Genomic DNA, 23,425 nt, shown 5'->3' with positions numbered 1-23,425 from the left:
CTCTTGAAATGGTTGAACATTAACCATTTCCTTTTGGTACAGTGACTCTGTGTATTCCTTCCATCTTCTTTTGATGCTTTCTGCATCATTCAATAATTTGGCCAAAGAATCTATCAATAACAAAAGTCGAGGCTTGAATTTTTTCTTCGGTTCCCCCAGCTTGAAACATGCTGAGTGTGTTCTTCTTTTTTGGTTTTCTGACTCCAGATCTTAGCACATTTTGTTGTAATATTTGGCTTTGTCTTCTCTAGATGATCTTTGAAATTTTCTGTACCTCATCATTTATTCCATTTATTCCATTTCTGTAGTTCTTGTACCTCATCATTTATTCCATTTGCTTTAGCATCTCTATACTGGAGAGCAAGTTTCAGTGTCTCTTCTGACATCTACTTTGATCTTTTCCTTCTTTCTTGTCTTCTTAATGACTTTTTGCTCTCTTCACGTATGATGTTCTTGATGTCATCCCACAACTCTTTTTGTCTTCTGCCTTTAGTGTTTAATGTACCAAATCTGTTCTTCCGATGATCTCTAAATTCAGGTGGGATATATTCACCACTCATCTGTCAGTCTGTCATACTGTGGTGGCTTGTGAGTTGCTGTGATTCTGGAACCTATGCCACGGGTATTTTAAATACCAGCAGGATCACACATGGTGGACAGGTTTCAGATGAGCTTCCAGATGAAGACAGACTAGAAAGAAGGAGTGATGAATCACTTCCAAATATTTAGTCACTGAAAACCTTATGAATACCAGAGAAACACTGTCAGATAGAGTGCCAGAAAATCAGCCCATCAGGTTGGAAGGCACTCAAAATGCTACTGGGGAAGAGCTGCATCCTCAAAGTAGAGTTGACAATGATAACACGAATAGAGTAAATAAAGCCTGTGGAAGTAAAACCCAGGGAACTTCATTTGCTGATGGGGCACATCTCAAAATGAAGACAAACAGCTGTAAATATCCATTAATAATCAGAACATGGAATGTCCAAAGTATGAAGCTAGGAAAATTGGAAGTTGTCAAAAATGAAATGGAACACATAAACATCGATATCTTAGGCATTAGTGAGCTGAAATGGACTGGTATTGGCCATTTTGAATCTGACAACCACATGGTTTACTATGCCAGGAATGACAAAATGAAGAGGAACGCTGTTGCTTTCATTGTCAAAAACAACATATCCAGATCAGTCATGAGGTACAATGCTGACTGTGATGGAATAATATCCATGCACCTACAGGGAAGCCCAGTTAATATCACTATTATTCAAAAATACACACCAATTAGTAAATCCAGTGAGGATGAAATAGAGAAATTCTACCAACTTCTTCAATCTGAAATTGATCAAACATGCAATCAAGATGTATTGATCATTACTGGTGTTAGAATGTAAAGGTTGGGAGTGAAGAGGAAGGATCAGTAGTTGGAAAATAGGGCCTTGGTGATAGAAATGATGGTGGAGATCACATGATAGAATTCTGCAAAATCAATGATTTGTTCATTTCAAATACCTTCTTTAGACAGCCCTCACCAAATAGAATACATAGAAATCAAACTGACTACATCTGTGGGAAGAAACAATGGGAAAGCTCTATATCATCAGTCAAAACAAGGCCAGGGGCAGATTGTAGAACAGACCATCAGTTGCTCATATGCAAATTCAAACTGAAGCTGAAGAATATGAAAACAAGTCCACAAGAGCCAAAATATGACCTTGAATATATCCCACCTGAATTTAGAGATCATCTGAAGATAGGTACATAGCAAGGACAAAAATCATTAATAAGGTATGTTCACCATGGAATGGTCAGTCATTCAAAATCAAAAAAGGCAACATTTTCTTAAGGACAAAGTTGAGAAGGGATGGAAAGATGGGTGAAATACAAATAGGAACCTCAGGGAGGAGGCTGGATAATGGCTGCATGGAAGAGATTGCAGTCATTCAGATGAAACAAAATGCATGATTTCTTGAATGTAAAACTGGTGATCTGGTCTGTAAACCTTCACTCAATTCACAATAAAAAAAATAAATAAATAATAGCTATTCTTCTCCCTCTAGTCAAAACTACCCTGCAGTCAATATAAAAAGTTTTCTTAACTGAGATTGATTGCTATCGGGTGAAAAATAATGCTTTATGAGATTGTTCACTGTAGTGGATACGTGGTTGTCAGCTCAACAGAAATCAATTTCTACGAGCTCAACTTTCACAACACAGAGCACTTTATTGAGATAGTATTCACTGTAATGGGATTTTTTAACCTGCAAAAACTCTTAAGTTATTTTTTAAATAACAAGTCCCCTTCTTTATGTGTAAAAAGCTACCAAGAAACATCTCCTCTATTCTCTGGTTCAATGAGACCAGGGAGAAAGACCACCCTGATGGTGGCATTGCTCTAAAGAGCTTCACTTCAGAATCTGCTTCACTCTTTCCAGGAATGGCAGGGGTGAAGACTGTGTAAGTTGTACTATACAGAATGTGCACCCGTGGCAGCCACCAGTTCCAACACCAAATCCGCATCTAGGCATGCGCACCAGTGTGTGCACATGCACCCATTTAAGTACCTAAGACTTAAGTTTGACGGCTGTCCAATTCCTGAAACTAAGCACATGTTCAATACTTTCTCCCACCACTATACATAGGAAGTCACCTTCCAAACTGGTTCACACCCCTTTCCCCACCTCCTTTGTCCATTCTTTCTCCACCCCTCTCCTCCCCACACATACAAAGGAGAGAAACACAGGGCACATACAAAGTTTCCAATAATGGAGAATTTTCAGTAAGAATTTAGCAAAATGTTTCCAGAAAGTTAACTGATCATTTTCAAATGCTTAGAACTATAAAGGACCTCCAATAAAATGAATTCAAAGGACTTTCCCTTATAAAATTGTTCTTGTTTTGCTTCTTAAGATGGAGGAGGCAAATATGACTAGTTCAATCTTATAAATAAACAGGCAAAGCAATTACTGCTTATAAAGAGTCAAAAAGAAAAATAAATACATAAAACAAGAGCTTTCTTTCTGAACCAGACCCTAGTGCCACACTTCCTCCCCTTTGTATGGAATCTTAACAGTCAGCTCTTTATAGACTTCTTTTATAGAATCTCTGGGTTTATAAATGTTCTCGAACTTGTGAAGGAAACACTTGGAATGAATGGTCACTATGCAAGGCCACCGTACTAAAGCCCCTCTCCTGGTCACAGCTTCTCCCTTCATAATAACACAATCATTCTCCATGAGAGCAGGCCACACATGGTAGAAGACCAAGGGAGCGGTGAAATCCGAGTCATAGCTGCGGCGGTACCTGTTTTAAACACACAAAAGAAGAAGAAGGAGACGTTAAGCCATTAGGTATCATTTGGGGTGCAGGGAGGGCAAGGCAATTTCATATCCAGGTAGTTGGGTGGGGTCCTGATTCTGTTATTACATAGATGATTGTGGCTCTTCATGAACCAGTAACATGGACTCAGCATGGATCGCTAAGTTGTGACAAGTCATGTCAGATTAATCCTCTACCTTTTCTTCTGAGGTTAACATAAATTAAAATTCAGGGAAATGCTAGAGCTATAGCACCCTCAACCCAAGGTTTCCTATGAGATTTCTCATGAGATTTTTATAGACAAATAAGAAGACTATAACCAGTATTCAGTTGCCCTGAAGTTTACACCGACTCATGGAGACCCCGTGTGTGCAAGAGGAGAACTGTGCTTCACAGGATTTTCAATGACTTAATTTTTCTTTATTGACTATGCAAAGGCATTCGACTTGTGTGGATCTTAACAAACTGTGGGGAAGAATTAGTATTTCAGAACACTTAATTGTATTCATGAGGAACCTGTACATAGACCAAGAGGCAGTGATCAGAACAGAACAAGGGAATATGGAATAGTTCAAAACCAAGAATGGTGTGCATCAGGGTTGGGTCCTTTCACAGTATTCAATCTGTATGCAAAGAACCCGAGAAGCTGGTAATATAAAGAATGTGGCATCAGAAATGCAGAAAGACTCATTGACAAAAACAATATGCAGGTGGCACAACCTTGCTGCTGGAAGCAGAAATGGGTGTACCAATTGACACACCATCCTTTGACTACTGGACATCATGCCTCCCAAGAAGGATGTTCCTGTGAAGAAGCCAGCAAGGTCCTCTACCTCAAATCCTGCTGCCAATCCAGGAGCAGGGGTGCTTCCATCCAAGACCAAGGCTAAATCAACTGCTTCCCTAGTCCCTGGAAAGCCCAAGGCATCCCACATCAATCGCTCCAAAGTAGTGATCAAGCTTAACAAGGATCAGCCGGAGGAGTTCAAGGAGCTTTTTGAGCTGTTTGGCCTAATCAGTGATGGCAAGAACCTGTACAGTCAGTGTGGGGATTTGAGGGTCCTGGGCCAGAACCCCACCAACACCGAGGTCTCAAGATCCTGGGGAATACCAAGACTGATGAGCTGAAGTCCTGGTGTGTGGATTTTGAGACTTTCCTAGCCATGCTTCAGATAGTAGCCAAGAACCAGGTCCAAGGCACATATGAGGACTATTTGGAGAGGCTTTGGTGTTTGACAAGGAGGGAATGGCAAAGTCATGGGAGCAGAGCTAGACACCTCCTCACCACCCTGGGGGAGAAGATGACAGAGGAGGAGGTGGAGACTGTTCTGGAAGGACATGAGGACAGCAATGGCTGTATCAACTAGAAAGCTTCCTGAAACACATCCTAAGTGGGACCAGATACTGCCTTTCCTCCCCCACAGGTGGAAGTACATTCCAGCCATTAGAAGGCCACCTATTGTTCTAAAAATAAAGAGATGATTCTTCCCACAGCCACACAAAAAAATACAAAGTGGCCAAAATAATGAGTCTGACTATACCAATAATCAGAGTCCTGGTGTAGGAGACGCACTAGACCATAAGGTACGTTTGAATGGCAAGATCGGTGGTTCAAACTCAACAGTAGCTCCTTGAAAACCTTATACAAGGTCGCTACAAATTGGGACTGACTTGACAGAACTTAACAACAACAGATAGTGCAGGACCCCAGGAGGTGACCAGGAGTCCTAGCAAACTTGAGATCAACTAGCAACCAACAACATCATTGCTTTCATTTGCATAAGTGAAAGATCTATGGTCTCTGTCATCAATAAGCTTTTAGGGATGTTGGGCTGCCACCAAACCATAACTCTACAGGCTGAACAAAGACCTGGAGCTAATGTTTCCTTGCTCACTGCATGGCAGGGCGCATTCTAAGTGCTTCATCCGAATGACCTCATCTAACCTTCTACAGTCGTAGGAAACAGTGTGGCAGGAAAGAAACTAAGGTACAGAAAAATCAAACAGCCCAAGAGTACTCTGCTAATAGTGCTAGAGCCAGGAATCAAGCCTAGGAAGCTTGACACCAGAGTCTGTGTTCTTAATCACTAGCTTGGCCTCTTCCCAGAAAATGCTTGACTATACCATATCATGAAAATCTCAACAAAATATTTATAAATGATTTCATTTCTTCTAATTTTAAGAGCGAGATTGACCATATAAAACTTTGGTAGAAACCAATGATCCTAGATGAAAAGTAGTGCAATAATGCTCAAACCTCAGGAACACCTGGGAACTTGTTAAATTATAGATTTCTAAGTCCCACTCCAGACCTACTACATAAAATATCATGGAGTGAGGTTCACAAGTCTGTAGTTTCAGCAAACATCCTTAGTAATTCTGAATTCGGTGATCCACACACCTTGCTATGAGAAAGTTGGCCTGGATGATGCATGAAAAAGTTACAAGCTTTTGTATTTTATAGCACTTTTCTTTAGAAGTGCTCTAACCAGGCTCCAAATCGTTATAAGTCTTCCCTAAAGATCAATATTTCCACTAAGAAATCATAGCATGACCTCTGATTTGCAGTTTCCTGAGAAGGCAAATAACCCTGAAAGACAGTTCTACCTCATAGTATGGAGAAGTATATGGTAGGTCTGGAAATCAGATGGTGGCTGTTGATTTCCCTACTAGTGCACTTTCCCCTAAATAGACCCCAGGAAACAAGGAATCCCTTTACTTCTGCTCCTGGTGTCTCTTACTTGCAATCATTGAAAATTTCTCCATCGGCCCCAAATGCAATATCGAGGGGTGGGTCCAAGGTCTGCATTGCAAAGGCAATGCAGCATATCTCCTGGATGAAGTCACTGAGAAGGCAAAAGTCAACTTCAGGAGGGAAGGAGATCTTGGGGTTGACGTTCATGGCTCGGATTACATCCTGAAAAACAAAAAGACGATATCACCTTGTTATCAACTTAACGCTAATGTTTTAATGTCCTAAAGATGTAGTGATGGAAGGAAAGTGGGGAAAGAGTACATAGATGAATATAGTTAAAGCAGAAGAGCAGTACATGGACTCAATGGAGAAAGACTGTATCCCTGATTAATAGATAAGGACAAATGACACAGGGTACAAATGGAAAGAGACCTTCTTCCCCAAATCTAAGGACAAGACCTTCAGCACTTTTATTTATTGTTTCCATTATTTTTCTATTTGTATTCTGTGCCAACACAGAACTGACCTGTTCATAATCCATAATTATTATCATAATAGCTTGTTTTTATTGAGTGTTGTTTATTTGTTGTTGTTAAGTGCCGTCGAGTCAGTTCCGACTCTTAGTGACCCTGTATAGGATTTCTGAGGGGCAGCAGTTGAGTTTGAACCACCGACCTTGCGGTTCAAATCAACCCTGAGGTCAAGTGCTTATTCTATGGCACCACACCAGAAGTCCCTTAGTGTTTACTATGTCTCCACATTTTTATTAAGCAAATTGCCTGCCTTCTTTCATTTAAGATCAAAATGAAAGACTAGGTTAATGCCTATTGCCATTCCCATTTAAAAATGAGGAAACTAAAGCACAGAGAAGCTAAGTAAATATGCAAAGTACACAGCTCATCAATGGCAGAACCAGGAAATTAATCCATCCAATCCTTTCCAAAGCCATTGCTCTGAAACACTGTGATTTTATTTGTGGCGCTGTGAGTTAATGCACTGGACTGCATGGTTGGTTTGAGCAACAAGGTTGGCAGTTCAAGCTCATCAGCCGCTCCTCGTAAACAGGGTCGCTATGAGTCGGAATGGACTCAATGGCACTTAGCAACATCCTTAAAGGCTTATCTAAAACAGTATAGAACTACAGTCAGAGCATTCATTTCCCATACTATGTCTAAGAAATAAAATGCTAATAATGGCTGGCACTACAAAGTGAATTGGATACTGTTCATTTCTGGTTTTCCATTACATAGAAGCAATGCTAAATACTGAATAGATTTCTGAGCTATCAGTATTCAATGTAGAGTATCATCAGCAAACCAGTTCCCATAAAAAGACTCAGCACTTACATTTACACTGCTTTGGGCATCATATAGATCGAGATGGCAAACGATATAATCTGAGACAACATCTTCAAAGTTATTTGACCCTGAGTAAGATGGAGTCAACGTTTTTCTCACACGGATCTTGAAGTGTCTGAATGCCATTTTAGCCACATGGAATGCCTCCTACACATAAAAACGTAGTACATTGATTCAACAGGCGAAGGATAAAGAAATCCAAAGCAAAGAATTAGAAAGCTGCCCAAAAAGGCCACACCTTATCTGTCTTCTGATAGCCAAACACAGTTGGTAGAAAATATTTCTAATCTATAGAAAACATATCTCTAAAATTTTGAAACATGCATAAATATACATGAGGGAGCTTCCAAAAGTTCATGGGAAAATTTCACTGTATTTAATTCTACAGCTTTTAAAGCTTCCTCATATGTGACTATCCAGTGGAGTTCTAAGAAACAAGCCATCTGCTCTTACACAGATATTTAAAACTGCTAGGTGATGCTATGAACCCATAGCAATATTACCAGTAAAGAAACAAGAGGAAAGGTTTGTGTTTACCTATTTTATAGTGCAGTGGGTTGTGAGTTGGATGGCTACCCACAAGGTCAGCAGTTTGAATCAACAAGCAGATCAGCAGGAGAATAAGAAGCTTTCTGCTCCCATAAGATTTACAGCTTTGGAAACCCTATGTAGGGTCGCTATGAGTAGGGATCGACTCTGCGACACATAACCACAAACCACCACCATAAACATATAGAAAAATTCTGTATTCTGACATATTAATTCAGCAAATAGTTATTGAATGCTTATTGTATAGTTTTGTTATTGCTGTTGCTAAATGTCGTCTGGTCGGTCCTGAATCATAGCAACCCTGTATAGGTGAGTTTCAACCTCCAAACTTGTGGTCCAAACCGACCTTGCAGTCCAGTGCTTATCATACGGTGACACACCAGGACTCCTTAATGAATAGTTTTGTTGTTGTTGTTGTTATGTGCCAATGAGTCAGTACCAACTCACAGTGATAGTATGCACAACAGAACGAAACACTGCACTGTCCTGGGCAAACCTCACAATTGTTGCCAGACTGGAACCCACTGATGCTGCCACTTTTCCAATCCATCTCACTCTAGGGGTCTTCCTCTTTCTCTGAGCCTCCACCTTATCATACATGATATCCCTCTCCAGCGGCTGGTCCCTCCTGACAATATGTTCGAAGTATGAGAGACGAAGTCTGGCCATCTTGACCTCCAAGAAGCACTCTGGCTGCACTTTTTCCAACACAGATCTGTTGGTTCTTTTGGCAACCCATGGTACTTCCAATATTCTCTTTGTTGTTATTGTCAGGTGCCATCGAATCGGAACCAACTCATAGCGACCCCATGCACAGCAGAACGAAACAATGTCCAATCCTGGGCCAACCTCACTACCTCTGCCACACTTGAGTCCATCAATGATGCCACCTGGCCAATCCATCTCGTTAGGGGTCTTCCTCTTTTTCTCTGACCCTCCACCTTATCCAGAATGACATCCTCCGGACAATATGTCCAAAGTAAGAGAGACGAAGCTTAGCCATCCTGGCCTCCAAGGAGCACTCTGGCTGCACTTCTTCCAAAACAGATCTATTGGTTCTTTTAGCAGTCCATGGCACTTTTAGTATTCTCCTCTAACACCACAACTCAAAGGCATCAATTCTACGATCTTTCTTATTCACTGTCCAGCTTTCGCATACAACACCATAATTCAAAAGCATCAATTCTTCTCTTCGCATGCATATGAGGTTAATGAAAATACCATGGCTTGGGTCAGGTGTACCTTAGGCCTCAAGCTGACATCTTTGCACTTTAACACTTTAAAAAGGTCTTGTGCAGCAGATTTGCCTAATGCAATACATTGTTTGATTTCGCTGCTGGTGCTTCCACGAGTGTTGATGGTTGATCCAAGAAAAATGAAGTATTTGACAACATCAATCTTTTCTCCATTGATAAGAATGTTATTGGTCCAGTGTTGTGAGGATTTTTTGTTTTCTTTACATTGAGATGCAATCATTACTGAAAGCTGTAGTCTTTGATCTTCATCAGTAAGTATTTTAAGTCCTCTTCACTTTCAGCAAGCAAGGTTGTATCATCTACATATCGCAGGTTGTTAATGCATCTTCCTCCAATCTTGATGCCATGTTTCTCTTCATATAACCCAGTTTCTTGGATGATGTGCTCAGCATACAGGTTGAATAATTATGGTGAAAGAAAACATCCTTGTCACACACCTCTCCTAATTTTAACCCAGTCAGTGTTCCCATGTTCTGTTCGAACAACTGTCTCTTAGTCTGTGTACAGATTCCTCATGAGCACAATTAAGTGTTCCGGAATACTCATGCTTCACAATGTTGTCCATAGCTTATCATGATCCACACAATCGAAGGCCTCTGTGTAGTCAATAAAGCATAGGTAAATCTTTCTGGTATTCACTGCTTTCAGCCAAGAGTCATCTGATGTCAGCAATGCTATCCCTCATTCCACAGCCTCTTCTGAATTCAGCTTGAACCTCTGGAAGTTCTCTGTCAATGTATGCTTGCAGCCATTTCTGTATTACCTTTAGTAAAACTTTACTCTCAAGGGATATCAAAGAGATTGTCCAATGATTTCCTCATTCTGTTGGGTCACCTCTTTTTGGAATGGGCACAAATACGGATCTCTTCCAATCAGTTGGCCAGATAGTTGTCTTCCAAATTTCTTGACATAGATGAATGAATGCCTCCAATGCCGCTTCACTTCCTTGATAGATTTATTGTATGTAAATTAAATATTTATTGTATAGTAAGAATTGGGAAAACTCCACTTATGCATGAAAGACATGATGTCTACCCTTGCAGAGTTTTAACCAACTCACTAAGTGATATCTAGGTCAGAGGTTGGTGAATTTTTCTGTAAAAAGTCAAATAGGAAATATTTTAGGTTTTGCAGGCCAAATACAGTTTCTGTTGCATACTCTTTTTTGTTTTTTACAACTCTAAAAAAGAAAATGTCCTTAGTTCTCAGATGGTGGGAAAGCAGGCAGGGGCTAGATATGACCCACTGAGTAAAATACTAGATAAAATTCAGTAGATTCTGATCATTCTGCTTTCATAACTTTTTAAAAAATAAATATAAAACTATCTCCATAATGGACTTTTGGTATCTCATTACGGTTGTTGTTGTTAAGTGCCTTCAAGTCAGTTTTGACTCACAGTGACCCTGTATAGGGTCTCTGAGACTTTTAAAATCTTTGTGGAAGCAGAAAGTATCATCTTTCTCCCAAGGAGCCACTTGTAGGCTTGAACCACAGACCTTGTGGCTCACAGTCCAGTGATTCTCCAACAGCTATAGAAAAAAGAACCTATTTGCCTTGGAATTAAGGATTATACATGATGGTGGTGGTTATGCGCTGTAGAGTTGGTTTCAACTCGTAGCGACCCTGTACAGGGTTTTCAAGGCTGTATGTCTATCTTTACAGGAGCAGAAAGTCTCATCTTCTCCCGTGGAACAGCTGGTAGTTTGGAACTGCTGGCTTTGAGGTTAGCAGCCCAACTAGTAACCAATATACACTGTTTAACTTTTCCTATTCAGTAGTTGATTTGTTGGCAGTTTTAGTAACTGCTGCTCTTCTTAGCTGCACCAGGTCAATTCTGACTCCTGGTAACCCCATGTGCTGCAGAAGACAGCTACATCATAGAATTTTCAAGGATGTCACCTTTTGGGAGCAGATGACCCGGCTTGTCTCCCTAGGCATTTCTTGATGAGTTCGAACCACCAACCTTTCAGCTAATAGTTGAGTGCTTAACCAGTACAGTTAACACAAACACAACCTTCAGATTTTTGTAAGAACTGATGGAAACCAAATGAATAATGGCCATTCACGCCAATATAGCCAAGATACATATTAATATAGATCAAGATACATATTAATATGTATAGATAGTTATTGAATGTGAAAACACTTCATTCCAAATATATGTAATGAAAAGAGAAGTGAAAGAAAGAAGAAGAAGAAAACGGAAGGAAGGAGACAGAGGGAGAGAGAGGAGAGCCCCCTTCAGTGATCCCAGAATCCACAAGTCCCTTTAAGCTGTGCCCTTCGTTTTACCCTGCGTTAGAGCCTCCTGTGAAGTCCCACCCACACGCGCGCTCTTACCACAGTGGCGATGTAGACGATCCGCTGCACGGTCTCAGCCTTGTCTATGCAGCGCCTAAGGAGGCACTGCGCATCCAGGCGGGCCTGGGAATAGGCGTCGCTGAACCGAGACAGGAGCGCAGCCTTGCGCGCCACGCTGGACAGCTTAGAGCGATTGGGGGACGGGGTTCTAATTTTTGCAACTGTAGTGGAGGGACTGGCAGACCGGCTGGCAGCCCGGCTGGTCGCAAGACTGGCGGGCCGGCTACGACTGTGGCTGCGGCTGCGAGAGGAAGGGCTAGGAGACCGGCTCCTGACAGACCTGGTGGTAAGCAGGGAGAATCAGCGTGGGAAACGCCTTTACTGAGTGCCCCTCACACCCCCGCCTCATCCCACCTCCACACGAAAGGCAAATGATACCCAAGAGCCAGGGATACTGCTTACTCTGTAGGGTAAACAGCTGTCTCCAGGAAACTAACAGTACCACCACAGCCAAGATACAATACAGTTTGCATCATGCATTTGACTTTACAGAGCACTTTGATGCAGAGCTTTTTATCCTAAATCTTGGGAGGCTGTGATTGATCATTAGTAGTTTTTATAGGTGAGGAACCAGAAGCGCATAAGAGTTAACAAGACCATCCTTTGGGTAAAACAGCTATCAAGAGACAGATTTTAAAAAGGCAGATTTTCAGGATAGTTTATCCCAAGTTTGGCCTCATAAATAAGCTAACACATCACCCAAAGACATCATAATGCCTCATAGTATAAAATGGAATGAAAACGGATTGAATAATAAGGAAGACCCTCGACCTCAGCCTTGTAACACCATGCTGTCAATGGGACTTGGATAAGTTCTCTCCAAAGCTTCAATTGTCCCCTACATAATTTTTTACCTGTCTTGACTGTGGAATTAAAAAAAAACAAATAAGCCTGTTGAGTCGATTCCAACTCATAGCTACTCTAAGGAACAGAATAGAAACCTCATACGGTTTTCAAGATGGTAAACCCTGGCGGCGTAGTAGGTTACAAGTTGGGCTGTGAACCAGAAAGTCAACAGTTCAAAACCACCAGCTGCTCCTCGGGAGAAGGATGAGACTGCTCTCATATAGATGAACAGCCACAGAAACTCTCTATAGGGACATTATGAGTTGGAATCTACTCAATGGCACTGAGCTTTGAGGGGAGGGGGACTGATATTTGAGGAAGCTGACTCTCACATCCTTCTTGCAGGGAGTGATTGGTAGGTTTGAACTGCCAGCCTTCTGATTAACAGCCAGCACTTAACCACAGAAACGGCTGCAACCATACATTGGCAGAGGGCTTCCAGAGGTTCAAGCTGGATTCACAAGAGGCCGTGGAACGAGAGATATCATTGCTGACATCAGATGGCTCTTGGCTGAAAGCTCTGAATACCAGAAAGATGTTTACCTGTGCTTTATTGACTACACAAAGGCTATTGATTGGGTGGATCACAGAAAGCTATGGACAACATTGAGAAGTATGAGTATTCCAGAACACTTAATTGTGCTCATGAGGAATCTGTACATAGACCAAGTTTGGCCATCCTGGCCTCCAAGGAGCACTCTGGCTATACTTCTTCCAACACAGATCTGTTTGTTCTTTTGGCAACCCATGGCACTTTCAATATTCTCTCCAACACCATAACTGAAATGCATCAATTCTTCTATGGTCTTCCTTATTCACTGTTCAGCTTTCACATGCATATGAGGTCACTGAAAATACCATGGTTTGGGTCAGGCGCACCGTAGTCCTCAAGCTGACATCTTTGCTCTTCAACACTTTAAAAAGGTCTTGTGGCAGGGTTTCCTAATGCAATGCGTTTGATTTCTTGACTGGTGCTTCCATGAATGTTGATGGTTGATCCAAGGAGAAAGAAGTCCTTGACAACTTCAATCTTTTCTCCATTGATAAGAATGTTGCTTATTGGTCCAGTGGTGTGAGGATTTTTGTTTTCTTTACATTGAGATGTAATCCATACCGAAGGCTATGCTCTTGGATCTTCATCAGTAAGTATTTTAAGTCCTCTTCACTTTCAGTAAGCAAGGTTGTATCATCTGCATATCGCAGGTTGTTAATGCATCTTCCCCCAATCCTGATGCCACGTTTCTCTTCATATAACCCAGCTGATTATTTGCTCAGCATACAGGTTGAATAAGTATGGTGAAAGAATATAACCCTGTTGCACACCTTCCTTAATTTTAAATCAACCAGTGTTCCCATGTTCTGCTCGAACAACTACCTATTGGTCCAGGTACAGATTCCTCATAAGCACAATTCAGTGTTCCAGAATACTCATACTTTGCAATGTTGTCCATAGCTTGTCATGATCCACACAATCAAAAAAGACTTTGCATAGTCAGTAAAGCACAGGTAAACATCTTTTTTATATTCTCTGCTTTCAGCTAAGATCCATAGGACATCAGCAATGATGTCTCTCATTCCACGGCCTCTTCTGAATCTGACTTGAAATTCTGGCAGTTTTCTGTCATGGAGATGTTAAGAGCAAGGAAAATGTTGCCTCTAAAGAGAAACATCCCACTTACTCATCACTGTTGTTGTTAACTGCCATTGAGTCAGTTCCAACTTACAGCAACCCTACATGGGATTTCTGATGATTTTAATACCTTTGCAGACAGAAATATGAGCAGAAAGCCTCATCTTTCTCCCATGGAGCAGCTAGTGGGCTCATACCATCAACTTTGTGGTTCACAGTCTAGTGCTTATCCTAGGGAGCCACCATTCTCCCCTTGTCCTCTCTAAAATCTCTTAATCACCTGTCTTCATGTTCTATCCATCAGTAGAAAGGAATTTCACAAGCACAGTTATCTGCTCACTCCATTAAACAAAGTTAGATATAAAAACAATGCCTGATAGTACTATGGACTAACAATATAATCACCCTGGAAAGACTCAGAGAAAATGAACCTACTATTAAAGGACATGTTTTTCAATATGGGTACCAACACTTGTATTATATGCCCACTCAAATCTGGTTTTTATGCCATAAAGTTTTCCTTCCACTGTCTCTCAAATTCATTCTTTTTGTTTCAACGTCAGCTCAAAATCAGTAAGTGTTCCAACACAGACAGTCCAGGAGGCGCTTCCTTTCTCTAAATGATGCTCTCAGAGAAACCAATCCCTTTATGATTCAGAGCTTTCCATATTGTTTCGGTTTGGGCTCAAGGCATCATTTTACTTCTTTCCCCACCCCCACCCCCAAGCCCAGCTTTTACCACTAACTCTACCAATTAGCTATCAAAAGGAACTATAAGTAAAAAGATGGGAGAGAATTGGTCAGACCTTCCTTGAAGTACATTCTTTTCAGCAGACAGTACAGCGATCTCGTCCTTGAGCGTTCGGAGCTGTTTCTCATAGTCAGATATCACTTCTGGATTCCGCTGCTCTGTGCTTCGCCTGTCCAAACTCCTCAGGTCGGTGGTCCGTGACTCTGAGCCCCGTGATTCTGAGCCCCGAGGTTCCAGGCCCCGTGGTTCTGAGGCCCGAGATTCCGAACCCCGTGTCTCTGAGCCCCTCTGGTCTACGCTCCGCAGGTCTATGTTCCTACCCCGCTCTCCACCCCGGTAGTCAGAGTAGTGGTCAACCGAGTTCCTGTGGCGGGATTCCTCTTGGGATTGAAGAGATTTAAGCCTGAACAGAGAAAGAGGGGCAGAGAGCAGGAAGGAAGAAAAAGAAGGAAAGGAAAAAGGTGGGAGGGAGGGAAACAAAGAAAGAGCGGGAAAGAGGGAGACAAGAGAAGGAAGGGGAGCAGGAAATAAATAAGCAACAGTTGACATGTTTAACAACAAAGCTCACTGTAGCTACTATTCCATTGTTGAATTAGAAAACTGCTGGGTATATGAACAAACCCAAATTAGCAAATCAGAACTGACAGATTGTCATGTGACCAAAAGAACTGGATACTGACCAAGCTGCCACTACTGAACGTTTTGTTAAAAGTTTCTACAGATGAATCCTGATCAAAGGAGGGGAAATGCAAAACAGAATCTCACATTAGTGTGGAACCCAGACTTTCTGAAGCCAATGAGGGTGGATTCCAGCAGTATTGTTTTGAGATCATCTTTAAACTTCAAACCCCTTAAACCAAAACTATTCCCTGAAGTCTTCTTTGAACCAATCAATTGTTTAGTGTAATTAGTATGTCTGTCTTGAATTTTGTGCTCCTTTAAAGAATTACCTTATGTGGAATCAAATTGGCAACAGCAATTTGAAAGTGAGACGAGAAGTTTAGGGGGCAGTGAGTTTATATTAATTGTTGGTGTTAATAACTAGTGGAATAATTTATAAAAAGATAGCACAACTTGAAAATGCAATCAGTGTTCAGTGAATTGCACGTGCAGAAATGGTTACAATGTGTATCTTTTGCTGTGTACATTTTCACACACACACACACAAAAAAAAAATAAAATAAAACCAGTTTTTTTTGTTTTTTTTTAAAGACAGAACTGCTAGAGGTCAGGGGTGCCCTGTGGGTCTGCAGTTTTCACCCAAAATGGTTCCTGAATATAGAATGTTCATGCTGATCCTCTGTTGAAAGCATAGTAGGTCTCTACTCATACCATTTAATATTATATTGACTGTAACTACACAACAATCTGAAAGCAATTAACCTCTGACACTTAGTCTAGTAGCTGGCCTAAAATACAATCTTCTAGCCTCACTGGCTCTTTGATTATCTGAACAGACAGGCACTTAAAAAAAAAAAGGCCATCAAGTCAAGTCAAACTCACAGAGACTCTCTGGTGACTCTCTAGGGCAGAGTAGAGATGTCCCAGTGTCCCAGAGGGTTTCCAAGACTGTAAATCTCTCTGGAAGCTGACTGCCACACCTTTCGCCTGAGGTGAGTTAGAACTGTAGACCTGCCAGTAGCCAGTGCTTAACCACTGCACCAGCAAGATTCCTTGAACAGATGGAATATGATGAAAAGTACAGTGGGAATCGAATAACATGCACAAGACTCGGTGAAAAGCGGGGATCTCTAAAGACAATGTTGTTCAGACAGAAGCAAAAAGAACTTTAGAAATAACGCTGGCATCTATATTTTATGATTTTTTTTAAAAAGGCATGGCACACTATAAAACAAGAGCAGAACGTCTTAAAAAGAATATGCTGCAATGAAATTAACAATGGTATTTAAGATGAAAAGAGAATGGGTAAAATTTGAAAGGATGGAGAGAAGCTAAAAAATGTGATGGCAAATTTTACAGCTGTACTAGAAATGATAAAGAGCAGAATCGGTGCTTAGGAAATCAATATGATATGAACAATGATTTGAAAAGACATACTAAATAACGAAAGGGAACGTCGAAGTAGAGGACAGAGCAGAGTTGCAATTTAATATTTATGGCTGTTCTTGAAGAAATAGAACAGTTGGAACATGTATGACGGCAATAGAAATTGACAGGTAATTATTTTTTCTAAAAGAAATGTACACTCACCTGCTCTTTTTAGAAGAAACAATCAAAATTAAGAATAAAGAAGTTATAATCTTATAGAATCAATATTTATTTTCCCTTTTAGAATTTTCTTTTTATATCCATACCTATCCCTTAGTGGAAGTCTTGGTGTAGCGCTGTGGGTTGACGGGCAGGACTGCAAAGTGGGTTTGAACAGCAAGATCAGTGGTTCAAGCTCACCAGCTGCTCTTCCAAAACCCTATGCAGGGTTGCTATGGGTTGGAACCAACTCTATGGTACTTAACAACAACAATCTCTTAGTGGAAATTATATTAATTCAATTAAAAGAGCTAAGATCAATGGTTGGCATGTAATACAAATTCAATAAACATGATTTTGCATTATTATTAGCGATCTTTTTACATATTGTATTTTCTGAGATGCATCTTTTCTTTCTCTCTCTCTGTTTTGAAGCTTTTCTATTGCATTCGTATTTTCCAAGTGTGAGCTACTTAAATATTTTTAGCAAGAGAAGAACAATAGCATAAACCGAAAGGGATAAATAAAGGGCAGAAATCAATGGAATATAAAAGAGAACAGAAGAAAGAACTTCCTGCGGAAGTCCCATTGCCAATCAGCACATTTTATTTAGCAGTGTATCTCATGTCCTTCGTTCAATACGTATGGTGTGATGAAGTAGGCTAAGCACTGGCCCCCAAGGTGGGTTTGAACTACAAGGTCAGGAGTTCAAATTCACCAGCTGCTCCTCAGAAACCCTATATAGGGTCACTATGAGTCAGAAACAACTCAAGGGCACTTAACAACATTTAGTAGCAGGTCTTTGGTCATTTCCAAATGTGGAAAGTGTGGCTATTTATTCCTAATTTTAGTCCATCATAGTTAAAGAAACTGTATAATGTTGAAATTTTGGAATTTGTTGAAGATTCTGTTTTGACTTGGTTATGGGCCAGTTCTACTGTCACACGGGGTCACTATGAGTCAAGAATTGACTCGATGGCACTCAACAGCAACATATTCACTTTATATATATGTTAGTTGTATGTTAAAAATCTCCAGCTTTGATTACTGATTTATCTATTTTTCCTTAAACTTCTATCAAGTCTTGTTTATGTTATTTCAAAACTATGTGATGTGATATTTATATCATATCATACTGTAGCGTAGTGGTTATGAATCTGGCTGTGAACCTCAGGGTCAGCAGTTCAAAACTACCAGCTGTTCCACTGGAGAAAGATGAGGCTTTCTGCTCCTGTAACGATTTACAGTCTCGGAAACCCTGTACAGGGTCACTATGAGTCAGAACTGACTCCACAGCACACAACAACATACTGTTATACATATTGGATTTATTGTTCTTGGTTTATCAACATCTATCTTTGTCCCTAAGGATGTTTTTCAATGTCAGTTCTTTGTTCTGCAATTTAAATTCTTGCCTCTTTTATCTTTGATATTATTCTCAACGTTTCTTTATACATTTGTTTTAAGGAAGTGTTTAACTTTCGGTTTCTTTCTCTCCCCTCCCCTCCCCTTCTTCTTTATCTCTTTGACACCATATTATCCTTCCGTTTCCTCCTTCTCTTCTGTATTTTAGATTCATCAGCTGATCCATTGTTAAAAGTAATTAAAGCTCCACAAAATTTGAACATAAGGTTTATATTCTGAACAGTTATTCTATATGCATATTGTTGTCATTGTTAAGTGCTGTCAACTTGGTTCTGACTCACAACAATCCTGTATAGGGTTTCCAAGGAGGAGCTGGTGGGTATAAACTGCTGACTTTGCCATTAGCAGTTCAGTGCTTTATCCTCAGTGTCACACCAGAACTCTAGGGAAATAATTTTCATTCCAGAAAAAGCAAATGGCTCACTTCCCTTCTAGAAGTTTATCTTTAAGGGATAATCTCAAATTCGAACTAAGATTTGCCACAAAAGCAATTATCATATTGTTTTAATGTTGAAAATTAATTATCAAACTAAATAACCAATCTTAGGGGAATGCCTACATTATGTACTTATTTTAAAACTAGGTTCTGACGAACTTTTTCTCAGCGATAAAAGAAAACTGCATTAAGCGAAAAAGTAGGGTCCGAAACTGCATGCTTATATTTTTCCTTCTGTAGTCTTAACATTGCTTTTAATATATGCATGGGAAGAAATATCAAAGTGGTCATTGGCTCTGGAATCATGAGATGATTTTTTTAGATTCCTTTATATTTTCCTTTGAAAACTTTCTATGATACCTAGGTAATGTTTAGAGATAAGGAAATAATTATGTAAAACATAAATTAAAATATTGCTGCCTTTCCTTTCTGCATGTGACCAAAAATCTGTCATATTGTAATGGAGCACCAAAACAGCTAAACTCAAAGATTCATCAGAGGCTGCAATGTTTTGGGTTTTTTCCTTACTGCTTTCTTAGCTGATTTATTTCCTCCTCTGCAGCCAAAAGGGATATGGCCAATCTGTTCTTAGTTTCTTCAAAAGTCTTTTCAGTTTCAGCCAGACTGTAAAAGAAATCAGTAACTAAAGACAGATTTTTCAAAATTGACAGGCTTTCTAAATCAAGGCACAGGTTTTCTAGGGTGCTTTTGACAAGCCTATAAATACAACATAAACAAGACTGCATCATCAGACATCTGCATTCTGATGATATTGCACATATAAAAGAGAACCTGAATGCAAAAACATGCTAGAAACCCTTATAAGAAATTACAGAATGACTATTGCTACTAGACTAGGTAAAAATCATTCATACTAAAAAGTAAAGAACAAAGAAAATTTTTAAGTCTTTCTTTTCACCCTCTTTATTCATCTGCTGGAATTACACCAAACCCCACGTTGTTTCTCTCTATCAAATTGTATTTTCCCACAATATACCAATCTCTATTCTCATTATTTTGCACTGTAAAGTGGCATTTAGTTTATCCACACTTCCTAAATATAAAATCCTTATTTCCCTACCTATAAAGAAAGTCCTCCACAATTACACTCAACTACCACGTAGTTTGTGTCTTCCTTCCTCTCACTTCTACCACCTGTTGAGCAGTTTTTCTGAATTTTCAACAAAGCTCAGTCATTGTCAGTTTCAAGGGCTCTCTTCATTGTAAGCAACAAATCATCATAAGTCAAACTCTTTCTTTAAGATCTATCTAAGCTTTCAAAGAAATGGGAATGTGATGGACCGAACTGCATAAAGACCAATGGTTCAGAATCAAGTTGGCCAAGGTGCCATAACTTTTCAGACTCTACTTCCCTGAAACATCTGGGCATTTTTGTCACAACAACCCAGAGGCTAAGAGTGTACTTGCTATCAGGACTTAAAGCAGCCTTCCTCCTTCCCTTTAGGTAGAAGAACTAAGGGTGAAACACTGGGATCCTCAGCTGAAGAGTTAAGCAGACTAAGAAATAACAAGGTACCAGAATTTATATCAAATCCCAATCAACCAGATACCTACAGAAGTAAGTATAAGTTACCCAAAGTTCCATCTCACCTCCTTCTCCAACAAATGCTCACCCATCCAAGGGCCACTCTAAGTGTCAACCCTGAATCTTATCCTGCTTTCCCCCAGCACTTGGTTCATACTGATGATCTCATTAGAAACTGTGGTACACTGAATTTACTTGATACGGCTCTTCCATCCAAAATCTTCTAAACTCGCACCAAATGATTGGGTTGCTGTTGCTGTTGTTAAATGCTACCTGAGTCGTTTCTAACTCATAGCAACCCTGTATAATGTTTCCAAGGTTATAAAACTTTGTGGGAACAGAAATGTTCATCTTTTTTCCACAGAGCAGCTGGTGGGCTCGAACCGCCAACCTTGTGGTTCACAGTCCAGTACTTATCCTACAAAGCCACTGTACTCCCAATGATTAGGTGGGACTACACAGATAATGGGAGTCCTGGTGTGGCGCTGTGGACTAATGCGTCAGACTGCAAAGTTGTTTGAATTGCAAGGTCAGTGGTTCAAGCTCACCACCTGCTCCTTGGAAACCCTACATAGGGTCACTATGGGTTGGAATCGACTCGATGGCACTACACAACAACAACACAGATAGTGTGTACAGGACTCTAACATGGGGATTGATTCGTTTTGTCATCTCACTAACTTTAAAAGGAAACATCTCAGAAGCAGAGACCAATGTCTCAGAAGCAGAGACAAAAGAAAGAAGAACCATGAATGGAATTTGAGATTCCTACTCAGAAAAGCTCTGGTAGCGTAGTGGTTACGAATCGGGCTGCGAGCCTTAAGGTCAGCGGTTCGAAACTACCAGCTGCTCCGCGGGAGAAAGATGAGGCTTTCTACTCCCGTAAAGATTTACACCCTCGGAAACCCTGTACAGGGTCGCTATGGGTCGGACCCGACTCGATGGCACTTAACAACAACAACAACAACTCAGAAAAGCAGCAGTTTCAGAGGCTGCAGCCTGGAGAGACAGAACTCCTGCAGGCAGGAGGCTGGCTTATAGAATGTGCCCTTTGAGCATTTACAGACAGCACTAAAGGAGCTTTGTAACATTTGCTGAAACAGGGCAGAGGTCAAGGGGCCACATGTCTGAGAGACCAAGGACAAGAGAGAGACCAGCCTGCAGTATAGCAGAGAAGAGGAGTTCTTGACCAGAGACCTGCTGAATCCGGAATCATTTCCCTAATTAACCCCAAAGATGTGAGTATTGTTTCTGAGTTCACTGTGGCTAATGCAATGGATTATGGAACCCAGCAGAGAAGTAGAGTGTAGTGGGAGGGATGGTTGGTTGGTTGGTGTCAGAATCAAATAAAGTTGGAAAGTGGAGATATGTGTGACCTTTGCCTCATACATAGGAATTGCATAGCTTCTCATACATAGATTTTATAGGAATCTGTGTTGGACTGATCTTGAGTTTGATTCTCATTCTTTGTGTAGTCACAGGATGTCAGGCATGGTCCACACACCATTTTTGCAGAAATACATTGAACCAATTGAAAGCAAGGATTCTGTCTATTCATTTCTTTATCTCCAGCACCTAAAATAATGCTTACCATATAATATATGGAGTCCTGGTGTGGCACTGTGGGCTAACGCGCCAGGCTTCAAGTCTGTTTGAACTGCAAGGTCGGCGGGTCAAGCTCACCAGCTTATCCTCGGAAACCCTATACCGGGTCGCTATGGGTCGGAATTGACTCGACAGTATTTAACAACAACCACCACATAATATAGTACACATTTTTTAAGAAGTGAAAAATGAATAAAGACCATGTCTTAAGTCTAGAAGAAATCAACTGTAGTAATAATATCTCAATTGGGTTTCTGGATGTTGAAAGGAATTTATTATGAATATGTTAACAGTGTTTTAAAGTACGAACATTGGTACCAAGAGAAAACTGTAGAAAACTAAACAAGATGGACCATCACAGGAAGGAGAATATGAAAAGAAACAAAGGAGCTTCCTAACTCCACCCTACCCCTTACCCAATAACACAGCTTCATGTGTGAGCACATACACATAAAAGCAAGCGCAGGTTAATTTGTCATGCCTGGATGACATACAAAGAGAATAAAGGGAGGTGCATTCATGTACCAAGCATAGTTTAAAGCAGGTTGTTGTGGTTGTTAAGTGCTGTTGAGTCAATTCCGACCCATAGTGACCCTGTGTAGGGTTTCCAAGGAGTAGCTGGTGAGCTAGCAAGTTTTATTGAAATGTTTTATTATTTATATTAATTGATAAAATTATTAAGCACGTACTATATGTGTAATGGAGTCCTGGTGTGGCACTGTGGGCAAATGTGTCAGACTGAAAAGTCATTTGAAGTGCAAAGTCAGGTGGTTCAAGCTCACTACCTATTTCTTGGAAACCCTATATAAGGTTGCTATGGGTCAGAAGCGACTCAATGGCACTTAACAACAACAATGTGTGTAGTGGTTATGAGTTGGGCTCAAGGTCAGCAGTTTGAAACTAACAGCTGTTCTGCAGGAGGAAGATGAGGTGTTCTGTGCCCATAAGATTTGCAACCTCAGAAACCCTACCAAGGGTCTCTATGAGTTAGAACCAACTCCACAGCATATAACCAACCAACCAATGTGTCAGGCACAGTACTAGGACCTTGGAGATGCAGCATTGTCATTGTTGTTGTTGTTAAGTGCTGTCAAGTCGATTCCAACTCATAGTGACCCTGTACAGTGTTTCCGAGGAACAGCTGGTGAGCTTGAACTGCCGACCTTGTGGTTTAATCCGACCTTGCAGTCCAGCGCATTAACCCACAGCACCTCACCAGGACTCCAGCATTGGAAATACAAGAGAGTAACTCTTTGGAATCAGCAGCCCAATGGAGGAGATCAATTATCAATATGCACACAAACCAATTGCTACAAATCCAAAGTAGTTAAGTGATATTATGAGAAAAACAGATCATGGAGAAAAGAGAACTCTGAAAAGGGGACATTTAAGCTGAGGTTTGAAGTATTATCTAAATCAAGGCAAGCAAAGAGCTGTTTCAAG

At 40.6% G+C, this 23,425-nt stretch overlaps 1 protein-coding gene and 1 pseudogene across 1 annotated transcript in view; one reads left to right on the top strand and one right to left on the bottom strand.

The window, feature by feature from the left end:
• Positions 1–23,425, bottom strand: part of LOC102828653 (mitochondria-eating protein-like) — a 67,492-nt gene that overhangs the window by 10,118 nt on the left and 33,949 nt on the right. The window contains exons 3-9 of the mRNA XM_006877648.1: positions 19,360–19,455; positions 15,120–15,165; positions 14,818–15,050; positions 11,515–11,815; positions 7,357–7,515; positions 6,057–6,232; positions 3,177–3,300 (exon numbers count right to left, since the gene is read on the bottom strand). Coding sequence (XP_006877710.1) covers positions 3,177–3,300; positions 6,057–6,232; positions 7,357–7,515; positions 11,515–11,815; positions 14,818–15,050; positions 15,120–15,165; positions 19,360–19,455 — 1,135 coding nt within the window. The remainder of the gene's footprint in view (positions 1–3,176; positions 3,301–6,056; positions 6,233–7,356; positions 7,516–11,514; positions 11,816–14,817; positions 15,051–15,119; positions 15,166–19,359; positions 19,456–23,425) is intronic.
• On the top strand, positions 4,099–4,783 carry LOC102828276 (annotated as a pseudogene).

The sequence above is a fragment of the Chrysochloris asiatica genome, unplaced genomic scaffold, assembly GCF_000296735.1.
Source record: "Chrysochloris asiatica unplaced genomic scaffold, ChrAsi1.0 scaffold00547, whole genome shotgun sequence".
Taxonomy (NCBI): Eukaryota; Metazoa; Chordata; class Mammalia; order Afrosoricida; family Chrysochloridae; genus Chrysochloris; species Chrysochloris asiatica.
Note: the sequence above shows the minus strand (reverse complement) of the source record. Positions and strands in the feature narration are given on the sequence as shown.